At 38.1% G+C, this 25,308-nt stretch overlaps 1 protein-coding gene across 1 annotated transcript in view; it reads left to right on the top strand.

Annotated features, from left to right (window-relative positions):
- LOC147631426 (uncharacterized) overlaps window positions 1-1,751 on the top strand; it is a 192,816-nt gene extending 191,065 nt beyond the window's left edge. The window contains exons 2-7 of the mRNA XM_086809831.1: window positions 217-338; window positions 455-529; window positions 685-738; window positions 824-897; window positions 1,045-1,119; window positions 1,485-1,751. Coding sequence (XP_086665957.1) covers window positions 279-338; window positions 455-529; window positions 685-738; window positions 824-897; window positions 1,045-1,119; window positions 1,485-1,704 — 558 coding nt within the window. The 5' untranslated portion in view covers window positions 217-278 and the 3' untranslated portion in view covers window positions 1,705-1,751. The remainder of the gene's footprint in view (window positions 1-216; window positions 339-454; window positions 530-684; window positions 739-823; window positions 898-1,044; window positions 1,120-1,484) is intronic.
- Window positions 1,752-25,308: the final 23,557 nt, after the last annotated feature.

Raw genomic sequence — 25,308 nt, 5'->3', positions numbered from 1 at the left:
AGGAAAGAAGGGAAGGGGAAAGGGAGAGGCAGGGCGGGGTGGCCAAAACGTTTCGGTTGCAGCTATGTATGCCGAAATGCCCGTGGAGGGGTGTTTTGGGGAGTTTCCTGCATCTATGGTGCTGTGAGCATACGTATTATGTGCATTACTCAATTAATTACAGGTTTTTGATGGCATATAACCAGAAGTCAAAGTTTACCTGTACATATCTGGCAGCTCCAACTTTGGATGTGGATTGGCGAAACAATGTATCATTTGCAACTTGTTCAACGGATAAAATGATCTACGTCTGTAAGCTTGGAGAAGGGCGTCCAATAAAATCCTTTGCTGGACATCAGGTACCGTATGGACAATCTCTCTCTCTCTCTCTCTCTCACCAAGAAGTAAATCAAATCAGCTAGATCAACCCATTTTTCAAAGGCAAACCTGTACTTGTTCTTTTCTTTTCTGCCAGGATGAGGTGAATGCAATCAAGTGGGATCCCTCAGGCTTGTTGCTTGCTTCTTGCTCTGATGATTACACTGCAAAGGTGTGTCTACTCTCCCCTCTGTTTCCAACCAAACCACCTGCCTCCCCACCCACCCCATACCCTATCCCCCCCCCCCCCCCCCCCCCCCCTCCTTGCCACGGCCCCTATATTTGGCATTTTTGTTGTCGAGGTTTTATTCGTAAACTGTCTTGCAGATCTGGAGTCCAAAACAAGACAAGTGCTTGCATGATTTAAAGGATCATACGAAGGTGAGCTATCTAGAAGTATCTTTAACCTTTTAATGGATGTACTCATGTTTCACACGGAACTTGATGTGGAGTCATTAATCTGCAGGAAATTTACACTATCAAGTGGAGTCCTACAGGACAGGGGACTAGTAACCCCAATTTGCAGCTAGTGCTTGCTAGGTATCACAGGCACTGTGTGATAAAAGTTTTTGTTTTTTTTGGGGCGTGTGTGTGTGTGTGTGTGTGTGTGTGAGAGAGAGAGAGAGAGAGAGAGAGAGAGAGAGAGAGAGAGAGTTACTGTCAATTGGCTCTGTGTTTCTTGTGCAGTGCATCCTTCGATGCTACGATAAAATTGTGGGACATAGAACGAGGGATGCAATTGTTCAGTCTTACTGAGCACAGGTTTTTATACCGTCATGACTTTAAAAAACAAAGAAATATCATAATCTCGAAGATGGAATGGAAACCATCATACATGGATATTGGCATGCATACATACATAGATACAGGCATGCATGTATAGATACACACATGCATATACACATACACACATGCATCCATATACACATCACGCATGCATCCATACATGCATACATTGATGCATTCATCTTTGCATCCCTGCATGCACACATACATACAGATAGACACGCACACTGGGACATGCATGTGGGTACACGTGTATGTAAGCATTTATAATGGTTGCCTATTTTATGTATCCTTTATGTTACATATCTTGGCAGTCCTGACTCTACTTGTTTTATCTGCAGTGAACCAGTCTATTCTGTTGCTTTCAGCCCGAGTGGCGAGTTCCTTGCCAGTGGTTCTTTTGACAAATGCTTGCACATCTGGTCGGTCCACGATGGAAGCTTAGTTCGAACTTATAGGGGGAGTGGAGGCATCTTTGAGGTCTGTTGGAACAAGGAAGGCGACAAAGTCGCCGCTTGTTTCTCTAATAACACTGTTTGTGTACTGGATTTCAGGATGTAACAGACAATACTGCTAATGAAGATTTCTTTAGCACGGGTGAATTTCAAGTGTTTTCCATCTTGTGCAAGGCATAACTTTTCATAGCATCTTTGGTTGGTTATCATGAGCTTAAAAGGTACAAAGACTTTGTCGAACCTAAAGTGTGCATTGAGAATGGCCTGGTGTAGAAAACTAGCAAATACCAGTCTGCCGTGCGAATGTATCTCCAGCCTTGTGCTAGCTAGCACTAGCCTGTGTGAATTGGTAAGCGTATGACCATTTATGACCATCTCTTAGATCTTAGGTTTTATAGGGCCCAATTTAGAAAACTGCCCACTTCGTCATTGGAATGATTTTGTAGGTAAATCAAGTAGCAAAGTGTTAGAATCAACTCGACAATTCAAAGTGAAGAGGCCTAAGGACACTGGTTACTTCGAAGTGATAGTTTAAGTTTTATATGTTGGGTCTTGGCAGTAATATCTCACTTGCCGCATGTGCAACCCTTGTATAGATGTCAAAGTTATCATTGCCTTATTCTAAGATGAACACTTTCTTGTTTTATCCCCATTCATGATGGGGTTTTAGAGGGGACCTTCACTCTTGAAAGTGGTTGGATGCGTTTGCTATGTGGTTGTAAACCACATTAGAGAAATGGGTGTCAATTTACATGACACACTAGCTAAATATGTCTTGAAAGATGGAAGTGAATATATACAGAGATTTAGACGATCTTCCCTGTTCTAACCTGAATCTACATTTCATCTTTTCACATCATTCAAATCCAATACTCAATTTTGACAAAACTGCTTTGCAATGAACCTCTGCAATTAACTTGTCAAAGCGCGCTGGAAATGCTACATCATCCAGTAGGAAGCTCATCATCAACAGGGATGTAGCAATTTATAATTTGCTAAGCTTTAGCTGCAAGTACATCTTGTTCAAAGCAACTTCATTCAATACGTGCAAGCTTAGCTAACTACATTTTCATGAATCTAACTGATACATAAGTGATTACTGATTAGTGATCTTAGCAACGATCGAAGCATGGAAACTAAGTCTGTTGACGTGTATGACAAAGACCAAAAGTTCCAGCCAATACTCTCCTCTATGAGAGGGTAGAGCGCTCTCTCCACTTTATTCGTTCATTTCAATCACAGGTAGTTTCTCCGAATTCTAGGGTTATTTTCTCTTTCATTTGCTTAGTTTTTAGGTTGTTCGGTCTGCCAATGCCTTGTTTGAAGAGGGTGCCTCCTTCATCATCAATGAAAAGGAGAAGTTAAAGTCGTCCTGGGGAGGTGACAGAGGAGCTTCGTCCCTTATAAGCAGTGGAAGTGAAGGAAGCCATGAAAGCAAGTTGAAAGTTGATCTAAGATTTTCACTTTATTGCCCATGCCCCACCCATTTAAAAACACTGAAGCTCTAAATATAATTCTGAGGTGGTATCACCGAATTGGCTGAATATACATGGTTTTTTTTAATTCACGATTTGGGTGGACCTTTTGACTTTTCAACCTTAGGCCTCCAATCAAAATTTTGAAATTACCAAATTCTTCAAATAAAAGAGCAAAGTTGGTTACTTGTGTAGATTCCTATTGAGTTTAAAAGATGCATGAAGGCAAGGCTTTTAGTCTTTTTTTCATGGTGTCCATATAATGGCCCTTTCACCCTATCATGGCCAACCCTTGTCAACTTGACCTAACCACAATGTAATCTTGCTGCATACGCATCATTTTCTAATGGCTGAAATACCCCATGTTCTTTGTATCAAATGCCCGTACATGGAATCTAAATTTGTCCATAGCATGGGAAGTCAATATTGTGCATTCAACTTAAATCTCATGTTATCTTTTTGCTATGAAGTGATGAGACATTCTTGCAAATAAAGGAGTTTATTGTCAATTTATAGCCCTTGGTCAATCGTATGATCCTATTAATAAATAACAAGTTTTGGTGTTCTATGCCAATGCAAAATAACCCCAAATGTCTTGATTTGAAGGTAAAATAACTTCCATCATTTTAAACATATATAATCTCATTCTATGTAATATCATCTTGTGTACAAATTTGAGGGAATCGATCAACAGGTGGTAAAAGATTGACTCGAACACAAGGTTGTGCCTTCTACCTAGCTTATTAAACTGGCAAGTAACCCACTCGACAAACAAAAATGAAAAGCAAGGTGAAGTGTCTAGGATGGGTTGTAGGTGACGGGAAATGTGGACTACTCAATTGTAGCAAAGGTGTGCTAGCACGATGCTACTAGTTACAATGTGGACTTCTCAATTGCAGCAAAGGTGTACTAGCCCCATGCTACTAGTCACAATGTTCCCATCCCTAAGGGAAGACAACACAACAGGTCTGGTTTTGTAATAGTGATGTAAGTCACACGTGGCAAGTTGATTGCAACATCTCCCCTTTGTTGCTGAAGTGTCTAATGTGTGGCAAGTTTCCCTAGGCACTAATCTTATTGCAGAATCACTTAGATTGGTTGGATTTGTGCTTGAAGAAACTAGAATGCAGGCAACACCACAAGTCCATGCACCTAGTAGTAATATGCAAGATGTCATGGAGACACCCACTGCAACTCTAAGTACCGACTATAAGCCACCAAGGTATAGGACATGTATCACCTGCAAGGCAGAGGATCGTATAAAGAAGGCTCTTGAGCTTGGCGGACAAGTTGTCATACAAGTTGAGTTAATACTTGGACCTAGTTGTATATTCCACATTCAGTCAGAAAGGCTCCGCATGTCATGATGCAAACCATATGTCGTGTGAATATGTGAGACCCCATTGTGTGATTGCCCTGACTTTCAAGGGCGTGTTGATACACACGAATCTTTCCTAGCTTGCATTTAAATGTGTACTATGTGCACTTATATGAGTAATGGGACTAAGTCAAAATGAGAATATGTTTATACATTAGTCGAGGCTTTTGAAGAACCAAGTACAATTTGTACTCTAAAAAAGGGAGTGAAAATACCCATGATTTGCTTGCAGCAGGAGTAAGTTCCCCTTTTGGATTTTTGTGAATCTCCTACCAATATAACACAATTGGTGTACTCAATTTTGTATTCTTCTATTTATAAGCTTGGCGCAACATAGGAGTCCATGTATTTTTTTATATATGCTTAATGTTAGCAAAGGGTGCAATTCTTTTGTACATGCTCAAATCTGAACTACAAATTTTTGTAAATGATTATTCAACAAGGATGTAACCAATTGGTTCAACAAGGATGTAGTCCTTTTACATAATTTAATGAAGTAAATAGAAGATTCAAAAAGATATTGAGCACTATAAGTTCCTTGATTGTAGCCATGTTATCATATTTATCATCTAATGCATGATTGGCAAGTTCAAAGAGAGTAGTATTTACAAAGTTTAGAGAGAAGCCATTGCATGTAAAGTTCAAGTTAAACAAAAAGTACAAATAATAAGATAAAAAGAGGACACTCCTTGAGATTGCTACTCAATTAAAACTACATACTAATATGATTTTTCAAATGCACCATATTTGGCATACATTTTCCCTCTTTGAGAATCTCAACATTCTTCGTAATTGGCAGTTGCTCCTATGCTTTCAAGATGTGAACATAGGTGACTACGTTTGGAGAGAGACCCTAATTTAGTACACCCTCACCATGCATGTAATGGGCATATCTTGCAATAATACCTCGTCAAACACTTCTTGAGCTTCTGCAAGTGCACCCCATTTGTGCCAACTAATCTCTTCTTCCAGCAACCCCTCTTTGCTAAACTCAACCCCTATCCGTTTCATGATGGGGAGAAATAGCTTTACTTTTCTCTTCCTTGATGTCTCTTTCTTGAAGTGTAAGCACTTATATTTGCCAACCCATATATAAAAACATTCGCCAACCCGTCTCTTGCATATTGGGTAAATAGATAGAGGTCAATGGTATCTTTGCATACTCATTAATATATCAAAAGTATATATGTTTTGTATTTTAAGGTGGTCCATGCAGTTCCCACACATGGTCTTATAGGAGACTTAAGCTTGATTATGTGCTTGAATACATAGATTTACAAGGGAGAGTGGAAGTGATAAGATAGTGATGTAGTTTATAGATTCCCACTCCATATCAGATTTATGTTTTTTTTAAATATCTAAGGAGAAACGTTGAAAAAAGTTTATTTATCGGTAGCTGTGATTTTTCCCATTTGAGAGAGAGAGAGAGAGAGTAACGATTTTATTATGTTATGCCATGGGATAATACATTCACACACTTAATGTTCAACCTTGGACACCATGCACATCAAAAGAGTCAGCAAGAAAGATTTAGGAGATTGTGAAGAGGGTATGTAGGGTGAATATAAATGCTTAGCACCACCATATACCCTCCTTATATGGGCCTAAACCCTCCCTATATGAGCATGTGTGAAGGATAACTGCACACCTTCTTGTAAGCAAGTGAAGGGGACAGGTACACCTAGGATAATGGATGCCCTTTGTAAACGTGTAAACGACATTAGAACCATTATTTGGAATGGCTAGCCTATTCCTAGCATGTTAAACCCCTATACCATAATGTTTATGGCATGGGCAAGCCAAGTTGTGATCTTTCTCAACGTATAAATATCATAAGCAACCCCTATGCAAGCATGTGTAGAACTTGTGCAACCATTTCATGGAAATTTTAAGCCTTGTCTCAACAGGAAGTTCTGAGCATGGATAGGCCTTTCTACACATGGACTCTCCTTTCTATGCAAAATTAGGCCTTCTATCCAATTGATTGGGAGCAAGGGAAACCCTATACTAGAACGTTTAAAGCATGGCCAAGCCTCTCTTTGCAAGGTGTGGATTTTTCCCAAACACAAGTATCATAAGAAACCCCTATGCAAGCATGTACATGCTTTTTGCGCATGGATCTAGACCTTTTATGCATGGGCAAGGCCTTTTTGAGCATGGATAGATTTTTGCACATGGGCAAGCCTTTTTGTCAAGTTCTGAGTATTGGATGTCTTATATCAAAACCTTTAAAGCATGACCAAGGAAAGAATGTTTTGATCATGGACAACCCTTTTGTCAACGACCGGTAGCACTAAACAAGCATGTAATAACATGAGCAGTCTCTTTTCGACCATGGAAAGCCCTATGTGAGTATATGGAGAACACATGTAACACTTCTTGTAAACTCTAAACAAGGGGTGCTAGGTTATTAACACCTTTGACACCATTTTCGAGAATATACACAACACCTTTTGAGCATGTACAAAAAGCGTATAATGTAGCCCCCTTTCAAGCATGGAAAGCGTTGATTTAGGATGTTTTCCACACGGACTGGACGAATGAGGGCATGGAGCGAGCTTCTCCAAGTTGGGTTTTTTCCTCAACCCTTCCCTCTATTCTCTCTTTACAATTTCAACCCTCTCCATCCTCCCCTCCCCATCCACCTCACCCTCTGCCTAGCCTTGCCCCACACCTCTCTCTCTCTCTCTCTCTCTCTCTCTCTCTCTCTCTCTCCGTCCTTGCATGTCGTACATCCTTCATCTCTCTCTCTCTTCCTCCTACACTCTCTCTCTCTCTCTCTCTCTCTCTCTCTCTCTCTCTCTCTATCACCACCATACATCCTTGGTCTATCTCTTTCTCTCTCTCTGAAACCCTCTCCCTCCAACACACACACATACACACACACTCTCTCTCTCTCTCTCTCCCCCTTTGCCTTTGTCTATCCTTGTCCTTCTCATCCTCTCTCTCTCTCTCTCTCTCTCTCTCATCTTGTCCCTTCTTTAATGTAGACACACGCTCTCTCCCCCTCTTCTGTCTATCCTTGTCCCTTTCTCTCTCCCTGCCACCACCATACATCCTCAGCCTATCTCTCTACCTCTTTATCGTTCTCTATCCCTCCCTCTCAATCTCCCCTTATCCCTCCCTCCCTCCCTCTCTCTCTTCCATGTTATCTAACCAATCAGCAATCCTTTCCACCCCTTTGTACTCTCTCTCTCTCTCTCTCTCTCTCTCTCTCTCTCTCTCTCTCTCTCTCTCTCTCTCTCTCTCTCTGTTCATGCTCTCCCCCCTCAATCTATCTCTGTCCCTTTTTCTCCCCCTTGGCAGCACTCTCTCTCTCTCTCTCTCTCTCTCTCTCTCTCTCTCTCGATATCTCCTTCGCCCTCCCTCCCTCCCTCTCCCTCTCTCTCCCATGTTATCTCACCACTCAACATTCCTTTCCACCCCTCCATAATTCCTCTCTCTCTCTTCCCATATCTTTGTCTCGCTAGATCCCCCTCCCTATCTCTCTCTGCCTCTCTGTTACATAGATATTACATTCTTGTTCCTTGCTTCACAACCTTTCACAAACCTACCGCATGATGAAAATTCATACAATTGGATGGCTCACTCTCTCTCCCTCCCTCACAAACACTCACTTTAACTATAAAATAGTTCACAAAATTATTTTATATTTTTCCATCAGAGAAGATTTTTACAACAACTAAGCAAGTGGCAACAAGGCATGTGTGGCCACTTTAACATCGGGCTCAACACAAACAACATTTCTCCCAACATATCTGCATACCCTAGCCAAATCTCCTGCACTAGCAAATAAGTCTAGGATAACATCTCCTGCTCTTGTCACAGCATAGAATCCAATGTGTTCCCGTGTATATTGAGTGCGTTGCCAGCCTCCTACACATATAAACAATAAAAAATATGCCTCAAACATATGTACGTTGGGTGTTATGAATGGGGTTCATTTCCTCTCCATGGCCTCCTGTTGTTTTCTCGTATCCATTTACTTTCTATGCAGTCATTGAAAACATGGTCAACTTATGGAGCGTCATACTGCGGTGCAATGCCTTTGCTCATGAAAGCCATATCAAAAGTGTCCATGTCTATAAACGACCTCAAACTAAAAGAAAATCACTACACATGCCAACCATACATTGCACGTATTCTTAGATTCTGCCAATCACAATGACAATTAAACTTACATGTGTGCCGCATATCGTTCTAACCTCGGTCTTGCACCTTATGGTCTCCATGAATTGTAGCTGCCTCCCTCTCCATAGCAATGTTGGACAAATGAATTGCACTATACATAATGCCTATACTTAATAGTGTCCTAGTGTCACACAAGAATCTGCTAGCAATGTCAAACAAGTACTCCTCATCCCTTAGAGTATATTGATTCCAATCTTTGATCCTAGCCATCATTCCATCATGCACATCACCTCTAGTGGGCAGTCTTGCCACCATCAAGTCACATGCCACGAGTTGCCTTTCTCCTCCCATGAGATACCCTATTTTTGATTGGCAGAGTGACCCCAACACTCCTATAATACGTTGAAAGTTCAGGGTTCCACTATCCTCTCTGTTAATTTTGTGGCTATGTCTATTAGATTGCCTACCACAAGTAAGACTTTATTGAGGGTTGTCAACTCTGTTCACATCATGGCTCCTGCGATTATTTCATGATTCTTATAACATGTTTTTCTCATGTACCTCATATGTTGTAGAAGAAGGCAAAATTACCATTATGCAATACCTTTGATGTCATTTTCACTTTCAATTTGAGTTGCCCACCACTAGGACCACCAGCTACTCTCCTACTCTGTCAAACATAAAAATATGTTACTATCCATAAGACTTATCGTAAATGATCAATGTTACATTTGCACTTCCTTGTTCTAGGAACAAGAGGCTCATCATTGTTGTGAGATGATGAGCAGCAACAATCAGTCTTTGCATCTACAACTAACATCTATCAGTCTCTCAATCCTTAAACTATACTCAAGGAACACTCAATGACTCTTTGCTAAACCCCAATCAGCTCTGCAGCTATCCTCTGACTCTTCATCACTGATGCAGTCCGTGTGCTGACACATGAACCCTCTCCTCCTGAATTTGGTGACCCACCAGAATGTCCTTCAAAGTCAGATCCGATCCTCAACAACTTTGGTTTTTAGTCCTATTAGCTTAGAGCTGACTTGCTTTGATTTTCTATTGACTTTATCTCACCCGAGTCGAACCTCAGCTAACTGTTTCTGACTCTTGTCTAATCCTGGCAGACTATCTGATTTTCAGGTAGCTTCTTGTCCTCTAAACTCTGAGATTTTCTCCACATGCAACAATCTCCAGAACCCTACTGAACATGTAAACTGACCTCTGCTGAATGTGTGCTGATTCCTATCTGACTGTCTGATTTAAGTAACTTTAGACCTTCCTTTTCCTATGTCCTCTAACATTCATAGACTCTCAAACACCTCAGATCCTACAATGATTCAACACTACAATCTCTTATTTAACCTCACCTGGTCTTTAGTTGTGTGATGAACCATTGTTTGAATCTGATAATCCTCTGGCTGTCAGACTTGATCTTATCTGCCAGAGTGACTGACCACTCCTGGTGTTCAGCTGACCTTTAACTAGACCTTAGTTGACCCCCTGTCCCCAATCAGCCAGCTCTCAATGCTAACTTAGAAATCACTCATAGATGATCTTCGCAAACAGTCTCAAAATCAAAGCATAATACCCATGACAACAAAAACACCATAAAACTCAACCATCCACTTATAAGGATTAAATCCAAGTAGTGCAATATCAGAACCAGCCTCAACAACCTTGATCTCAACTACCCTATGTAGGCAGTTCCATGCAACAACTCTTCAGACCTTCATCTTCAGACATAAGCAACAGTTGAGCATGTATTTGTGACTAACACCAAGTTCCAATAGAGGTTCAGACAGAAATCGTAAGCTTGCCTCCTGTGTAACCCTCAGCTATTCCTTTGAATCACTCACTCCCTTCACTCTGTCCTTATCCACACTCTGCTCACACTGTTCTGACAGATTTCACTCTCTTAGTTCTTCTCCTCTCTGGTTATGCGGGGTGAGGACGTTTGATGACCCTCACTTGCACTAGTTCATTTCCTGCTCTTGTGATAACCATTTTGGCTACTGTCTTCCGCACTATCGATTGATTGTTGCCTTACTTTGAGCGCATGATCTCTCTCTCTCTCTCTCTCTATGGATGGTTGAGATCTTGCTCACTGAGTCTCCAAATTCTATAGACATCATAATCACTTTGAATGAGAAAATAAAGAGAGATGCAGTCATTTTCATATGCCCCAATTTATGGCATGTAACTTTCAAAGACTAAAGGAATATGGCCATAAAGGTGTGGCAATGGTCGCAAGGTACTTTTCATATAGGTTTATATATTGAAGTGCTATGGTATTTATAGTTTTATATGTATTTACAAATAATGACCTATATGTATATATGCCCATATATAAAGTTATATAAATATATAAATAGGTATATTAGTAATATAATCATAATTTAGTAAATTTTGATTATATTACTAATATACCTATTTATAATTTAGCACATTATAATAACTATACTCACATCCTCTCTCTACTCACCTCCTCTCACTTGTTTTCACATACATTGTAGCTCTAGGGTTTCCACCTATGCTAGAAGCTTGTGTTGGTGCCAAAAGCTCATGAATTTCTTCTCTTGATGTTTCACCTCCTTTGATTGGTACCAGAAGCTCGTGTTGTAAATGAGTACACCGAAGCCCTCCCATGAGCACATGGGATGTCAGCATCCACTTGTATGTAAGATAGGGACTAATATAAAGATAGAATCTTTACCTTAAATTATGTTAAATGAGGCCCTTCATGAGAAACCCATGAGAACATAAGAGAGCCTCCCATGATCACGTGGGAGGTTGCCATTGATGTTGACCTTCCATGTGCTCATGGGAGGCCCTTCAATCACAAGAATGACGAGGAGTAGCATTGGTAGTTGGTAGCATAAAAAGAAACTTTGCATTTGCAACATCAATCACACGCATGAAGAAATGGTGTAGTCTCATGAAGCCCTCCCACATGAGTACATGGGCGGTCGGGGCATTGACGCCGGCCTCCCAAGTGCTCATGGGAGGGTTTCATGAGACTATGGCTAGGGATTGTCATGGATGTGCAACATGACTAAATGTTCACCCAAGGGCCTGTATGGTTAAATTGTTAGCAATAGATATTGTTTCCAATCATTTGCTTTCTTTATGATTGAAGGGCCTCCCATGAGCACATCGGAGGTCAATATCAACACCAACCTCCCATGTGCTCATGGGAGGCTCTCTTATATGCTCATGGGATGCTCATGAAGGCCTCATTAACATAGTTAAAGGTGCAGATTCTCTTATATTGGTTCCTCATCTGACATATACAATTGGTTGAATAATGTCCCACTGTTTGACTTCAATTGCCAACCTATCCCACCTGCATCGGTTAAAGCTGAACGGGATCCCAGTGAGTATGTATCTCACGTGTATCTATTAGGGCTATCCGGAGTGCAGACTCTTGCACTTGAACATTTTAAATCTATACCTACTTGTCATGATTATCCCAATCTCTCTGACCTTGGCTCATTTAGTGAGGGGCTGATTTTCCTTAATATGGCTAGGGATATTTGATAATCAAGTATTTAAATGGTAAAAGAGGAATTTTTGGTAAATTTATTTTATGCAAAAAAGAGGAATTCCCATGATATTTGAGATCCAAGTAATTAAATGGAAAAAGAGAAATTTTTGGTAAATTTATTTTATGCAAAAAGAGGAATTCCCATGATAATTGACTCTCCAAGAAATTAAATGGTAAAAGAGGAATTTTTGGTATAATTCAAATTATGAGTATTTATCAAAAGTGGAATTTTGAGCATTATTAATTTTATTGGAAAATATGGGTAGAATTGATTTTTGTAAATCCCATGAATCTTTTACTCAAAAAGAAGAATATTGAATATATTTCACTTGAGAAATTTGAGAAAGAATATGAAAATATTGTTAACCCATGGCGGACATGGCGATGTACTATATTTTACGTCATTAATTTAAATATTCTGAGTCATGGGCCGGGCTTGTCGGCACCATATGTTAAGGATGAAGGGATTGGGTGATCGCCGATGAGAGGCGCACCTCGGATATCAGTAGGATAAGGGTTAGGGTCGGCCGGCCATGTATGGGCGCCCAAGTGTGAACGGCCAAGTCACCTATATGAGTCAAATGTAACCCTAAAATCCTCATTCTCATGTGTTGTGAATACAAGAGTGCTCTTGCCTTATCTCTTTGGTTTCCTTCTCCTGCGTGTGTGTGTGTGAGAGAGAGATGTGCAACACATGTCCATCCAAGGTCCTATATGGCAATGCAATGGAAGGATTCATGCATAGAAAGCCATTCCAGTACTCTACCTAGATGGAAGCTTCAGGAGCAATGTAGCAAGCACATTGCAAGGCCACACAATGTTTGTCATAACTTGAACTTCGTAACACTTTACTTGTAAAACTCTTAGGCCATCCCCTTGATGATCTTGTTCCTTTGATCCAACACTAATATTGGACCAACCTACTTGTGAGTAAAGGGCCTCCCATGAGCACATGGGAGGTCTCGGTGTGACCTTCCATGTGCTCATGGATGGCTCTCTTTCATGCCTTAATAATGTTTTTAGCATTTTCTTCATGCCTTGGGTTATTGATGCTAGTGTTTGGGTTCTTTCATGCTAGTGCTTGCCTAAATTATGTATAGCATTCTCTTCTACCTGGGCTCTTCTACCTCACTCAATCCCTGCTTGTGATGATTGAAGGGCCTCTAGTGTGTGCACATGGGATGTTATCAATCATAACATACATATTTGAGCTAGGGGTTATTTGGCTTGTCTTTTTGTAAAGTCTCTTGGGGACACAATACATTTTATGATTCTCTTGATACTATGAAATTATACTTTGTTCCCTCTTGATCTATGATGTGCATATATATGAGGGCTACTAGGTTTGTACTCTTTAGGACAATCATCTATATAGTGGGCCTCCAAATTTTTCTTGGTTGAAATATTAGATTAAATTTGATACTTTATTTGTAAGAGATAAAATTAAAACATTTTAGTTTTAATCATGCCAACACATGCTTAATGACTACACCATTATTTAAAGGCAGGTGGTGTGGTGGGATCGAGTGACAGAGGCGAAAGGGAACACCTATAATGTCACCTCTTTTGAGTCTTTGTTGTTTCATTATTATTTTTAACTTCTTTTGTATGTTTCATTCTTGTTATACACTTATGGAGTTTAATATCTCTAATAGCTACCAAGAGTTATGCATTGCATTCTAGCCCATCCAGGAAAACAATAATAAGTGAAGAATACACCTCTACATATAAGAGCATAGGGACATTTGTTAATTTGCAAGATGATCCTACTTTGGCAAATGTGAACGCTATAGATGAAGTTGGGGATGAAGAGGAGACCCATGTTGATTATGAGGAAAATTAGCATGTTCAGCCAGATGTGCAAGGACCTAATGTTGAGAATTGGGTGAGAAAGGTGTTCAAATTAGGTGATAGAGAGAAGGAAAGACAAAAGCTTCATCCCTAAATTTTAGGGAGGGAAATCCAACTTGGATTCTTATATGTTAAATGAATTTAGCATTAAGCACATGATAGAGCCACCTTCTCATTTCAGTATATGCAGGCTTGTTCTCAAACAAGGCAATTCGAATGACCTTGAGTCAAGTTGAAAACCTTAGAAAAAGTTTTGACTTGAATGGTTACATGTCCTGTAGTGCATCTTTCTTGGTCTCCATACACAAGCTAGATGAGAAATACTTGAATATCACAAATTTGGATTTGCAAGAATGCGGACCCACGTGGAATTTGGTGAATGCACAATTTGAGGATAAATTGAATGAACACTGGTTTCACTTGAAGGGGAAAAATTCATGGTTTGGGCTGGCAAGAATAGGATTAAGGCAAGGCATGGTTATCACAAATTTGAGATGGTATGTTTTGCAAAGGAGTAACTTCTAGCTTCTAGATCACAGGTCTTAAATTCCAACAGAATTTCCTGAATTCTGTAACCTTGATCCTCAGATCAGAATAATCAAGGGTCTTAACTTGATTTCAGAATTCGGTGGATGATTTGAGTGAAATTTTCCTGAATTGGTCACATCGTCTTTTCTTAAAACTGACGAAGGAGATTAAGTCTTGGTCATAGTCTGATTCAGGGTTTGAGTATAAAAAAATTCTCCTTGAACTAACTTTCTGGAAGGGTAATATTTCAATCACTACTTTACTGAATTTTATTCATTGAGTATTTTGCTTAACTGAATTTAAAACTAATCATGAATTTCTATGAGGAATAAATTAATCATTTATCTAAAATTCCGACTTCGATAGTTTTTTTGAATTTTCTCATTACTATCCTAGAGAATATGAAATGGTAGAATTTTCTCTCATATAGTATTTACTTATTCATTTACCAATATTCATGGAAATTAAACATAGGATTAAAAAGAACTCTTCTTTTGATATAAAAATTTTGTATGAATCTATTTATGCATAAAATCCAACTTTTATGGAAATAATACTTCTATATAAAAGAAAATCCTTTTATGCATCTATTTATGTAAAAAAATCAATTTTGATGAAAGTAACACTTTTATAATAAAAAAATTCTTTTATGCATCATTTTATGCATAAATATCAATATTGGTGAAAGTAACACTTTTATAATAAAAAAATTCTTTTATGCATCTATTTATGCATAAAAATTAATTTTGATGAAAGTAACACTTTTATTTTAAAAAAAATTATTTCCAATATGCATCTTTCTATGCATAGAGATTAATTCTGATGAAAATCACACTTTTATAATTAAAAAAAATCCAATATGCATCTTTCTATACATAGAATTTAAATCTAATGAAAATCACTCTTTTATAATAAAAATATAACCAATATGCATCTTTCTATGCATAGAATTTAAATTTTAATAGAAATAACTCTTTTATAATAAAAATATTTCTACTATGCATTTTTCTATGCCTAGAATGAAATAACACTTTTAGAATACACAAATGGTGGGGATTACTCTTTTTGAATAAATAAAAATAAAACTTATTTCACAAAATTCAAGAAAATTTTGCCATAACCTTCTTTGTATGCCTGACCATTTTTCAAAATTTTCTATCCTCAAGTTACTTAAAAATTATCCCAAATGGTTTAAAGCATTCTAAAACAATCAAATTTCACTTTTAAAAGAGAAACAATATGAAAATTTTAATTCTAATAATTTGATTACTTATCTAGGATAAAGAAAGGCTGAATTTAAGAATGAAGAGAGGGGGAAAGCCTTTCCAACAAGGCATAACATCATTTTTTCATTTGAAAGAAAATAAAAAATAGAAAACCATTAAAAGGAATAAAGAAAAAGTAGGACTTCTAGCTTACTTGAATTTCTGTGAGCTTTCCTTTGGCTTGATGGTTTGAGGGATCTACTCTTGTTTGCAACAAGAGTGGCCACCAATTCTTTTGAAGAGGGAAAGGTCACGAATTATCAATAATAAATTCATTGTTTTTGGCTCTGGGGGGGTGGAGTAGAGTAACAGTGCATAAAACACTATTAAGCTTCTACAAAGGGGGAGGCTTCTATTTATAGGAAAAAGTGAGCTTCTAACCAAGCAAACTGACTCTAAAATTTTTCAGATCAGTTTGGTCAAATTTTGACCATTTTTGGGTCAGTTTAGCTTACTTTTTGGAACTAGACTTGAATAAGGAGAGAGGAGAGATGAAATATCTCAATATTTGAGAATTTAAAACTCCACCACACATGTGAAATAGGCACCTCCTTCATGAGGGGGAATCCCCACTCTTGAGGTGTCAAAAATTCATTTTTTTAGTATTTCCTTTGGTCCTTAGTCCACTCTTCATCTTATGTGAGTATTTACTCATTTTGGGGGGATTTTCTTTATTTCTTCAATTTATCTCCTCCATACATTTGGATGAATCTGATTGGCCCCTCACAACCTTAATTTATTTTTTTTTAAAATCTGAACCCTTATTAGGATAAGGCCTTTTGAACAGATTATAAATTATTTCTAATGCACCTTCTGAAAATCTTTTTGAACTTATGTTTCAGGGTAATTTATTCTAATAAGAAGAGATATTTTTCCATCCAAAAATATCTAAAATCTGAATAATCTCTCTCTAGAATATTTTCTCTCTCTAAGCCAAAATAGGTAGAAACAAGATCTTTTATTATTCTGAAGAGGGAATTGATTAGAGGGGGGAAGATACTGGACATCTTGGGGGGCAAGGGAGGAATCTTACATTCTCTCCCACCTGAAAAACGCAAGATGTCCTCATCTTGCAAACTGGGAGGTAATCCCGCAACAGTTCGGCTTCTTTCTCCCAGGTGGCATCTTCAAAAGAATAGAACTTCCATTTAACCAATAATTCTCTCAGAATTCTATTCGTGAGAACCTTTTCTTAAACATCAAGGATTTCTTCAGGTTGGAGTTCCATCTGCCCTTGGGTTGAAGAAGTTAAGATTTCATCTCATCAAGCACATGATTCGGGCTTGGTATATACTTTTTAAGAAGGTTGACATGAAATACATTATGTACTTTGAGATGAGGCAGAAGAAGCTCGTAGGCTAAGTCACCTACTTTCTTTGTAATCAGATATGGCCCACAATATCTGGAGGATAACTTCTTGTACTTCCTAAGAGATAGAGAACTTCTTTTTGGGTGTACTCGAATGAAGACCATATCTGCTTCTTTGAATTTTCTATCTGACCTCTTCTTATCTGCATACTGCTTCTGTCTATCTTGGGCAGCTTTTATATCTTTGTGATTTGACTGCATTTGCTGCTCCATGTCGTCAAGCATTTGTCTGGACATCTCGACCCTAATCAATGGGTCGAACCAAGTTAATGGAGTTAAACAATCTTGTCCATACAGAGCTTTGAAAGGGCTCATCCCAATACTTCGGTGATAAGAAGCATTGTAGGCGAACTCGACTAGGTGCAGATAACTTAGCCACTTCTTGGGTTCCCTACCACAGCATGACCGAAGTATATCTTTGATTACTTGGTTTACCCTTTCTGATTGACCATCGGTCTCGGGGTAGTAAGCTGTGCTGAGATCCAAGAAAGTTCCTCCTCCTTCGAAAAATGCAGTCCAAAATCTTGACGTGAACTTGGGATCTCGATCACTTACTATTCTCCTGGGTAGGCCATGCAATCTGAAGATTTCCTTAAGGAACACTGGCCACATCCACTGCAGTGTAGGTTTCTTTTACTGGAATCAGATGGGCAACTTTGGTTAGTCTATCAACTACCATGAAGATGGAGTTGTAACCTGATTGCACTGAAGAAAATCCAGTAATAAAATCCATACTGATACATTCCCACTTCATCTGGGGGATGTCTAATGGATGTAACTTCCCAGGCATTTTTACTCTCTCGGCCTTGACTTTCTGACATGTCAGACATTGACATACATGATTAAGCACATCCTTTTTTAGACCAGGCCAAAAGAAACTTTTCTTCATAGACATGTAGGTTTTGATGAAACCTGGATGTCCTGCAATAAGGCTCTCATGGGCTTCATTCAAAATTTGACCCTTAGTTCCCTCATCATTTTGGGAATGCATAGCCTGCGATTATAATACATAATTCCATCATCCAGGCTGTACCCTTGAACTCGGTTCAACTCTTGTGGAGTTTTGCTTTCTTGCATAAGTAGGGTAGTAATAGGGCCAAAGAATCTATCCTGCATGATCTTCTCTCTTACTTCAATAATCAAAGGATTTGACACTACAGTAATTGCAAGCAAGGAGGCTTTTCTGCTGAGGGCATCTGCTACCACATTTTCTTTGCCTGGGCGGTACTTGATTTCAAAATCAAATTCCTGCAGGGTCTGCATCCACCTTCTTTGGTGCATGTTGAGATCCTTCTGAGTGAAGATTCACTTTAAGCTCTGATGATCTGTCATCAAAGTGAATCTTTGACCTTCCTGTGCATGAGTGCACCTCCTAGGGCAAAACCACTGACATCAGTTACTACCTCAAAGGGTAGAGAGAAATCCGGCAGCTTCAGGACGGGATTGGTTACCAAGGCGATCTTCAGCTTATCAAAAGCACTCTAGCACCTGGCAGACCATTGAAACGGAATATTCTTCTTGAGAAGATTAGTCAAGGGGGAAGCTATGAGAGCATACTTTGGTATAAAAATTTTATACCAGCCAGTCAATCCCAAGAATCCCTTGACTTCTTTCACTGTTTTTGGTTTAGCCCAATGTATGACTGCCTGGACTTTAGTGAAATCTGGAGAAATCCCATCTTTGGATACCAGAAAGCCCAAGTATTCAACATGGTCGACAGAGAAAGTGCATTTGCTCTTTTTTGCAAAGAGTTGGTGCTTCCTTAGAATCTCAAGAACTTTTTTGACATGAGTTTCATGGTCAGCTGCATTCTTTGAGTAAATCAGAGTATCATCAAAGAAAACAAGAACAAAATCATCCAAGTATTCTCTGAGAATGCCCTGCATTAAATGATTGAATGTAGCTGGGGCATTCGTCAATCTAAACGGTATGACAGTGAATTCATATTGCCCATATCGAGTATTGATGGCTGTCTTCGGGATATCTTGCTCATTGATCTGATCTGATAATACCCTAATTTGAGATCTATCTTTGTGAAGATCTGGGCTCCACTTAGCCTTTCTAGAAGCTCATCAATTCTGGGGATAGGATACTTATTCTTAATAACTGTCAGCTGATGGAGGCCTCTGTAGTCCATAGTCTTAGCGTTCCATCTTTCTTTTTCTGAAAGAGAACTGGCGCACCCCAAGGTGAAACACTGGGTCTTACAAACCCTTGTTCTAACAAGTGTCTAAGCTATTCCTTGAGTTTGATGGCTTCAAGAACTGGCATTTTGTACGTGCGCAAGGCTACTGGCTGAGCTCTAGGGGTCAATTCTATCACATGATCTACTTCCTGAATTGGAGGCATCTCTGTTAATTCTACTGGGAATAAATCATCATAATCACTTAACCATTCAGGTTCTTTAGCTTTTAACTTTATTGGATTCATTTTGACAACATAAATGAGCTGCTTCTTTCTAAGTCCTTTTAGTAACTTAGAAGCCTTTACTAACTGTAGAATTGGGGGTCCTGAAATTTTGATTCCTTGAACTTTATTTTCGTGAAGGTCACGGAAGGAAATGGTTCCATTGTGACAGTGAATGTCAGCTTGATTTTTGTGGAGCCAATCCATTCCAAGGATCCCGTCGAAAACTCCCAAAGGTATAACTCTGAATTGACAGTCAGTTAAATTCCCATCTAGATTGAACTGAATACGATCTATCTCAAGGTGAGTGAAAAGAATCTTCTCACTGGCCAATTCAACTTACTGCATAGGTTTCCCTGATTTCTATTCTAAGACTAGCTTACATAAGCATCCTGGGAAAATGAAAGAATGAGTACTACCTGAATCAATCAAAAGCTTAAAAGGCTTACCCTGATACTCAGCTGGAGTATGAATGACAGAGAATTGGCGATTTGGCCCTTGGTTTTCAATTGCTGCATAAATCTGTCCTCTTTTCTCTTCCACTACTTCTACTATTGTGAGTGCTCTGGCTGTTGCAATGGTCTGAGGTGGAAATCTTTCTCTTTGGTTGTCCCAGTTCTTGGAAGGAGTTTTGAGGCTACTCTAGAGGACAGAGGCAGATGGCTGGGCTCGAGTTCTCTTGGGATTGCCCTGATTTTGATGAGATATGGACCCTAATTTGATTGATAGGAGGAAGGGGCTGGTCTCTGCACACTCGCAAACCTTGACTTCCCTGTCCCCTTGACATGGCAGGAGAGTCGGGCAGTCTTTCAGCTGGTGACCAAAACCCTGACATCCAAAACACCGGTTCTCACTTCTGAGCTCATCCCTTTGAATCCTTAAAAGTGGTGGGGCTCCTAAGAAAGTGTTCTGTGGGAAGGGTCTTCCTTCACTTTTGAATCTCCCAGTATCCTGATTCTGATTTAGGCCTTGCTACCTCTTTGGGGGAGAAAAGTTTGAAGTACTTCCCGGGGTTTGGAATCTTTTAAAGTTAGAGGGTGTAGGCTTCGGCGCGGGACCTTAACAACAAAGGCTTTGGCAAAGTCCTTTGCCATTCTTACAGCTTCGGCCATTGAGACAAGTTTGGCATTCTTCACTAAGGTGTCCAATGGCTCGTTCATTCCTAGAATGAATCTGGCCATGAGCTGCTCTTCATCCAATTGCAGGGAATATTTGAGGAGAAGGGCAAAAGCTTGATGGTACTCTTCAATTGTCCAGCTATCCTGCTTTAGTTCCAAGAACTCATTCATTTTAGTTTCAAGGAAGCCCGGAGGACAAAACCTCTTTCTAAGGTAAGATTTAAAATCGGTCCAAGTCTGGGTATTCTGGTCGAGATGGTTAGTCTCGCAGTGCTTCCTCCAAGTGACCCTGGTTGTTTCCACAATCTTTAACCTGGAGAGAGCCATCTTGCTTCTCTCATTGTAGCCAGTTACATCAAAGTATTCACAATCCACTTCTCCACTACTTCACCTAACTGCTCCCCTTCACCCTTGAAGGGACCAGGTTGGGATCTGTGTAAGGCTTTTCGAACATCTAACTCTTTGTTACATCGATTAGAGGATCCGGTTGCCTTCTTGCACGGGCCGCGCGCCTCATCATTCTAACCAAACAAGATTTTCGTCAACGTAACTTTGACAACAGATTTATGATTATTTAATTTTTGCGATTATTCTTTAAACAGATAATTATTTCATCATACTTCATGAAACAAGATTTACTCTGATAATTTTATTAATCATATTCACAATCATGAAAACAATTTGGAATTCTTTTGTAAAACATCGTTTATTATCAAAAGTTTTCGATATATACATAGAGCATCACGGCTCCCAAAATCACTGCCTCAATCGCGTACTCATAAAGAAGCGAAACTGCGAAGGAGACATACCATGGTACACACGATTCATTACAGAAAGAGGTGCTATAATTCTACTTCTAGGAATAAAGCGGCTAAGAAGCCTAAAAACTTGGCATGAAATTCTGAAGTTCCTGGGTGAATGATCAAAGAGTTGTGAACAAGCCCTAGCCTTATCAGAATCATGTCTAAGAAAATATTTTGCATGAGCCTCTGACGCTGACTGGTATTGACATTAATACATCGTCCTCCAAAGAACCACATATATCGACGTCTCTCAATAGGATCAGGAAAGTAAAGACTCTCAAAATGACGTGCGAGTCTCACTCTGCTTACTCGGGTCGTCGTAGAGCAGAGTTGATGAGGTGCTCGAATGCAAAGGCTATCATATCCTGACTCTGGGAGAGTTCAAGAATCCAGATAGATTCGGGGTATCCATCTATAAATTTCCAATTCAATTTATGAGTTTTCAATTTTTGAAGTTCATTCAACATAATATTAACAAGTGAAAACATTATTTCCCATACTTACTTTAAAATTTTAAGCAACTTCTGTTGCTATTCCGTAAATTTACAACAGCGCTCTGATACCGACTGTGGGATCCCAACTGGTGTCCCCTCCGCACACGGGATTCCCGGTAGCTAGCAGCAGAAGCAGCTCTCTCCAGCATTCTAGCGTAAGACAGTTCTTTAAGAAAACAGGGTTTCTATGCAAAGTTTCAGTTTTGAAATACAATGGGTATATCTTAAATCCGTATCCCAATACTTTTAGATCACAAGTTTAAAATTCTAACAGAATTTCTTGAATTTTGTAACCTTAATCCTTAGATCAAAATCAAGGTTCTTAACTTGATTTTAGAATTTGGTGGGTGATTTGAGTGAAATTTTCCTGAACTGGTCACATCGTCTTTTCTTTCTTGAAACTCATGAAGGAGATTAAGTCTTGGTCATAGTCTGATTCAGGGTTTGAGTCTGGAAAGGTTCTCCCTGAACTAACTTTCTCAAAGGGTAATATTTCAATTACTAATTTACTGAATTTTATTCATTGAGTATTTTGCTTAATTGAATTTAAAACTAATCATGAATTCTTATGAGGAATAAATTAATCATTTATCTAAAATTCTGATTTCGATAGTTTTTCTAAATTTTTTCATTACTATCCTAGAGAATATGAAACGGTAGAATTTTCTCTCACAGAGTATTTACTTATTCATTTACCAATATTCATGGGTTTTAAACATAGGATTAAAGAGAACTCTTATTTTGATATAAAAATTCTATATGCATCTATTTATGCATAAAATCCAACTTCTATGGAAATAACACTTTTATATAAAAGAAAATCCTTTTATGCATCTATTTATGTAAAAAAATCAATTTTGATGAAAGTAACACTTTTATAATAAAAAAAAATCTGTTATGCATCATTTTATGCATAAAAATCAATATTAGTGAAAGTAACACTTTCATAATAAAAAAATTCTTTTATGCATCTATTTATGCATAAAAATCAATTTTGATGAAAGTAACACTTTTAAATAAAAAAAATATTTTTAATATGCATCTTTCTATGCATAGATTTTAATTCTAATGAAAATCACACTTTTATAATAAAAAAAATATCCAATATGCATCTTTCTATGCATAGAATTTAAATCTAATGAAAATCACTCTTTTATAATAAAAACATAACCAATATGCATCTTTTTATGCATAGAATTTAAATTTTAATGAAAATAACACTTTTATAATAAAAATATTTCTACTATGCATTTTTCTATGCCTAGAATGAAAATAACACTTTTAGAATACACAAATGGTGGGAATTACTCTTTTTTAATAAATAAAGATAAAACTTATTTCACAAAATTTAAGAAAAATTTACCATAACCTCCTTTGTATGGTTGACCATTTTTCAAATTTTTCTATCCTCAAGTTACTAAAAATTATCCCAAATGGTTTAAAAAATTCTAAACTAATCAAATTTCACTTTTAAAAGAGAAACAATATGAAAAGTTTAATTCTAATAATTTGATTACTTATCTAGGATAAAGAAAGGCTGAATTTAAGAATGAAGAGAGGGGGAAAGCCTTTCCAACAAGGCGCATAACATCATTTTTTATTTTAAAGAAAATAAAAATTAGAAAACCATTAAAAGGAATAAAGAAAAAGTAGGATTTCTAGCTTACTTAAATTTCTGTGAGCTTTCCTTTGTCTTGATGGTTTGAGGGATCTACTCTTGTTTGCAACAAGAGCGGCCACCAATTCTTTTGAAGAGGGAAAGGTCAAAAACTAATGAATTATCAATAAATTCACTGTTTTTGGCTCTGGGGTGGAGTAGAGTAATAGTGCATAAAACACTATTAAGCTTCTACAAAGGGGAGGCTTCTATTTATAGGAAAAAGTGAGATTCTAACCAAGCAAACTGATTCTAGAATTTTCCAAATCAGTTTGGTCAATTTTTGACCATTTTTGGGTCAGTTTAGCTTACTTTTTGGAACTAGACTTGAATAAGGAGAGAGGAGAGAAGAAATATCTCAATATTTGAGAATTTAAAACTCCACCACACATGCGAAATAGGTGCCTCCTTCACGAGGGGGGAATCCCCACTCTTGAGGTGTCAAAAATTTATTTTTTTAGTATTTTCTTTGGTCCTTAGTCCACTCTTCATCTTATGTGAGTATTTACTCATTTTTGGGGAATTTTCTTTATTTCTTTAATTTATCTCCTCCATACATTTGGATGAATCTGATTGACCCCTCAGAACCTTAATTTAAAATTTTCAAAAAATCTGGAGCCTTAGGATAAGGCTTTTGAACAGATTATAATTTATTTCGAAAGTATTATTCTCCTTAAAATTGAATTTATACATAAATAGAGGCATAAACAGATTTTTATAAAAGTGTTATTTCCCACTGAAGTTGTTCTTATGCATAAATAGATGCGTAAAGCATCTTTATATCAAAAATAAGAATTCTCTTACATTTTGTAAAAATAGATGTGATAAGATGTGATATGAATCAAATAGATGAGAATGAATAGAGAATGGATGTGAGGAGAATAGAAGTGATGAGAATGAGAGGTAAATAGATGTGATGATATGTGATGCGAATCAGATAGATGGGAATGAATGGATGGATGGATGCGATGAGAATAGGAGTGACGAGAATGTGAGGTAAATAGATGTGATGAGATGTAATGCGAATCAGATAGATGGGAATGAATGGATGGATGGATGTGATGAGAATAGATGTGATGAGAATGAGAGGTAAATAGATGTGATGTGAATCAGATAAATGTGAATGAATAGATGAGATGTGATGTCATGTGAATCAGGATCTAAATAAATGATATAGGAGATGTGAATGAATGTGTTAGCATGTGATGTGAATGAATGATATAGGATGTGAATGAATGTGTTAGCATGTAAATCGGGATGTGAATGAATGATATAGGATGTGAATGAATGTGTTAGCATGTGAATCGGGATGTGAATGAATGTATTAGCATGTGAATCGGGATGTGAATGAATGATATAAGATGTGAATGAATGTGATAGCATGTGAATCGAGATGTGAATGAATGATAAGGGATATGAATGGATGTGATGAGAATGAGAGGTAAATAGATGTGATGTGAATCAGATAAATGTGAATGAATAGATGAGATGTGATGTCATGTGAATCAGGATCTAAATAAATGATATAGGGGATGTGAATGAATGTGTTAGCATGTGATGTGAATGAATGATATAGGATGTGAATGAATGTGTTAGCATGTAAATCGGGATGTGAATGAATGATATAGGATGTGAATGAATGTGTTAGCATGTGAATCGGGATGTGAATGAATGTATTAGCATGTGAAT

Source organism: Cibotium barometz, chromosome 15, assembly GCF_041138505.1.
Source record: "Cibotium barometz isolate CiBa-2024 chromosome 15, ASM4113850v1, whole genome shotgun sequence".
Taxonomy (NCBI): Eukaryota; Viridiplantae; Streptophyta; class Polypodiopsida; order Cyatheales; family Cibotiaceae; genus Cibotium; species Cibotium barometz.
The sequence above is the reverse complement of the archived record's forward strand: the minus strand, read 5'-3'. Positions and strand labels throughout refer to the sequence as shown.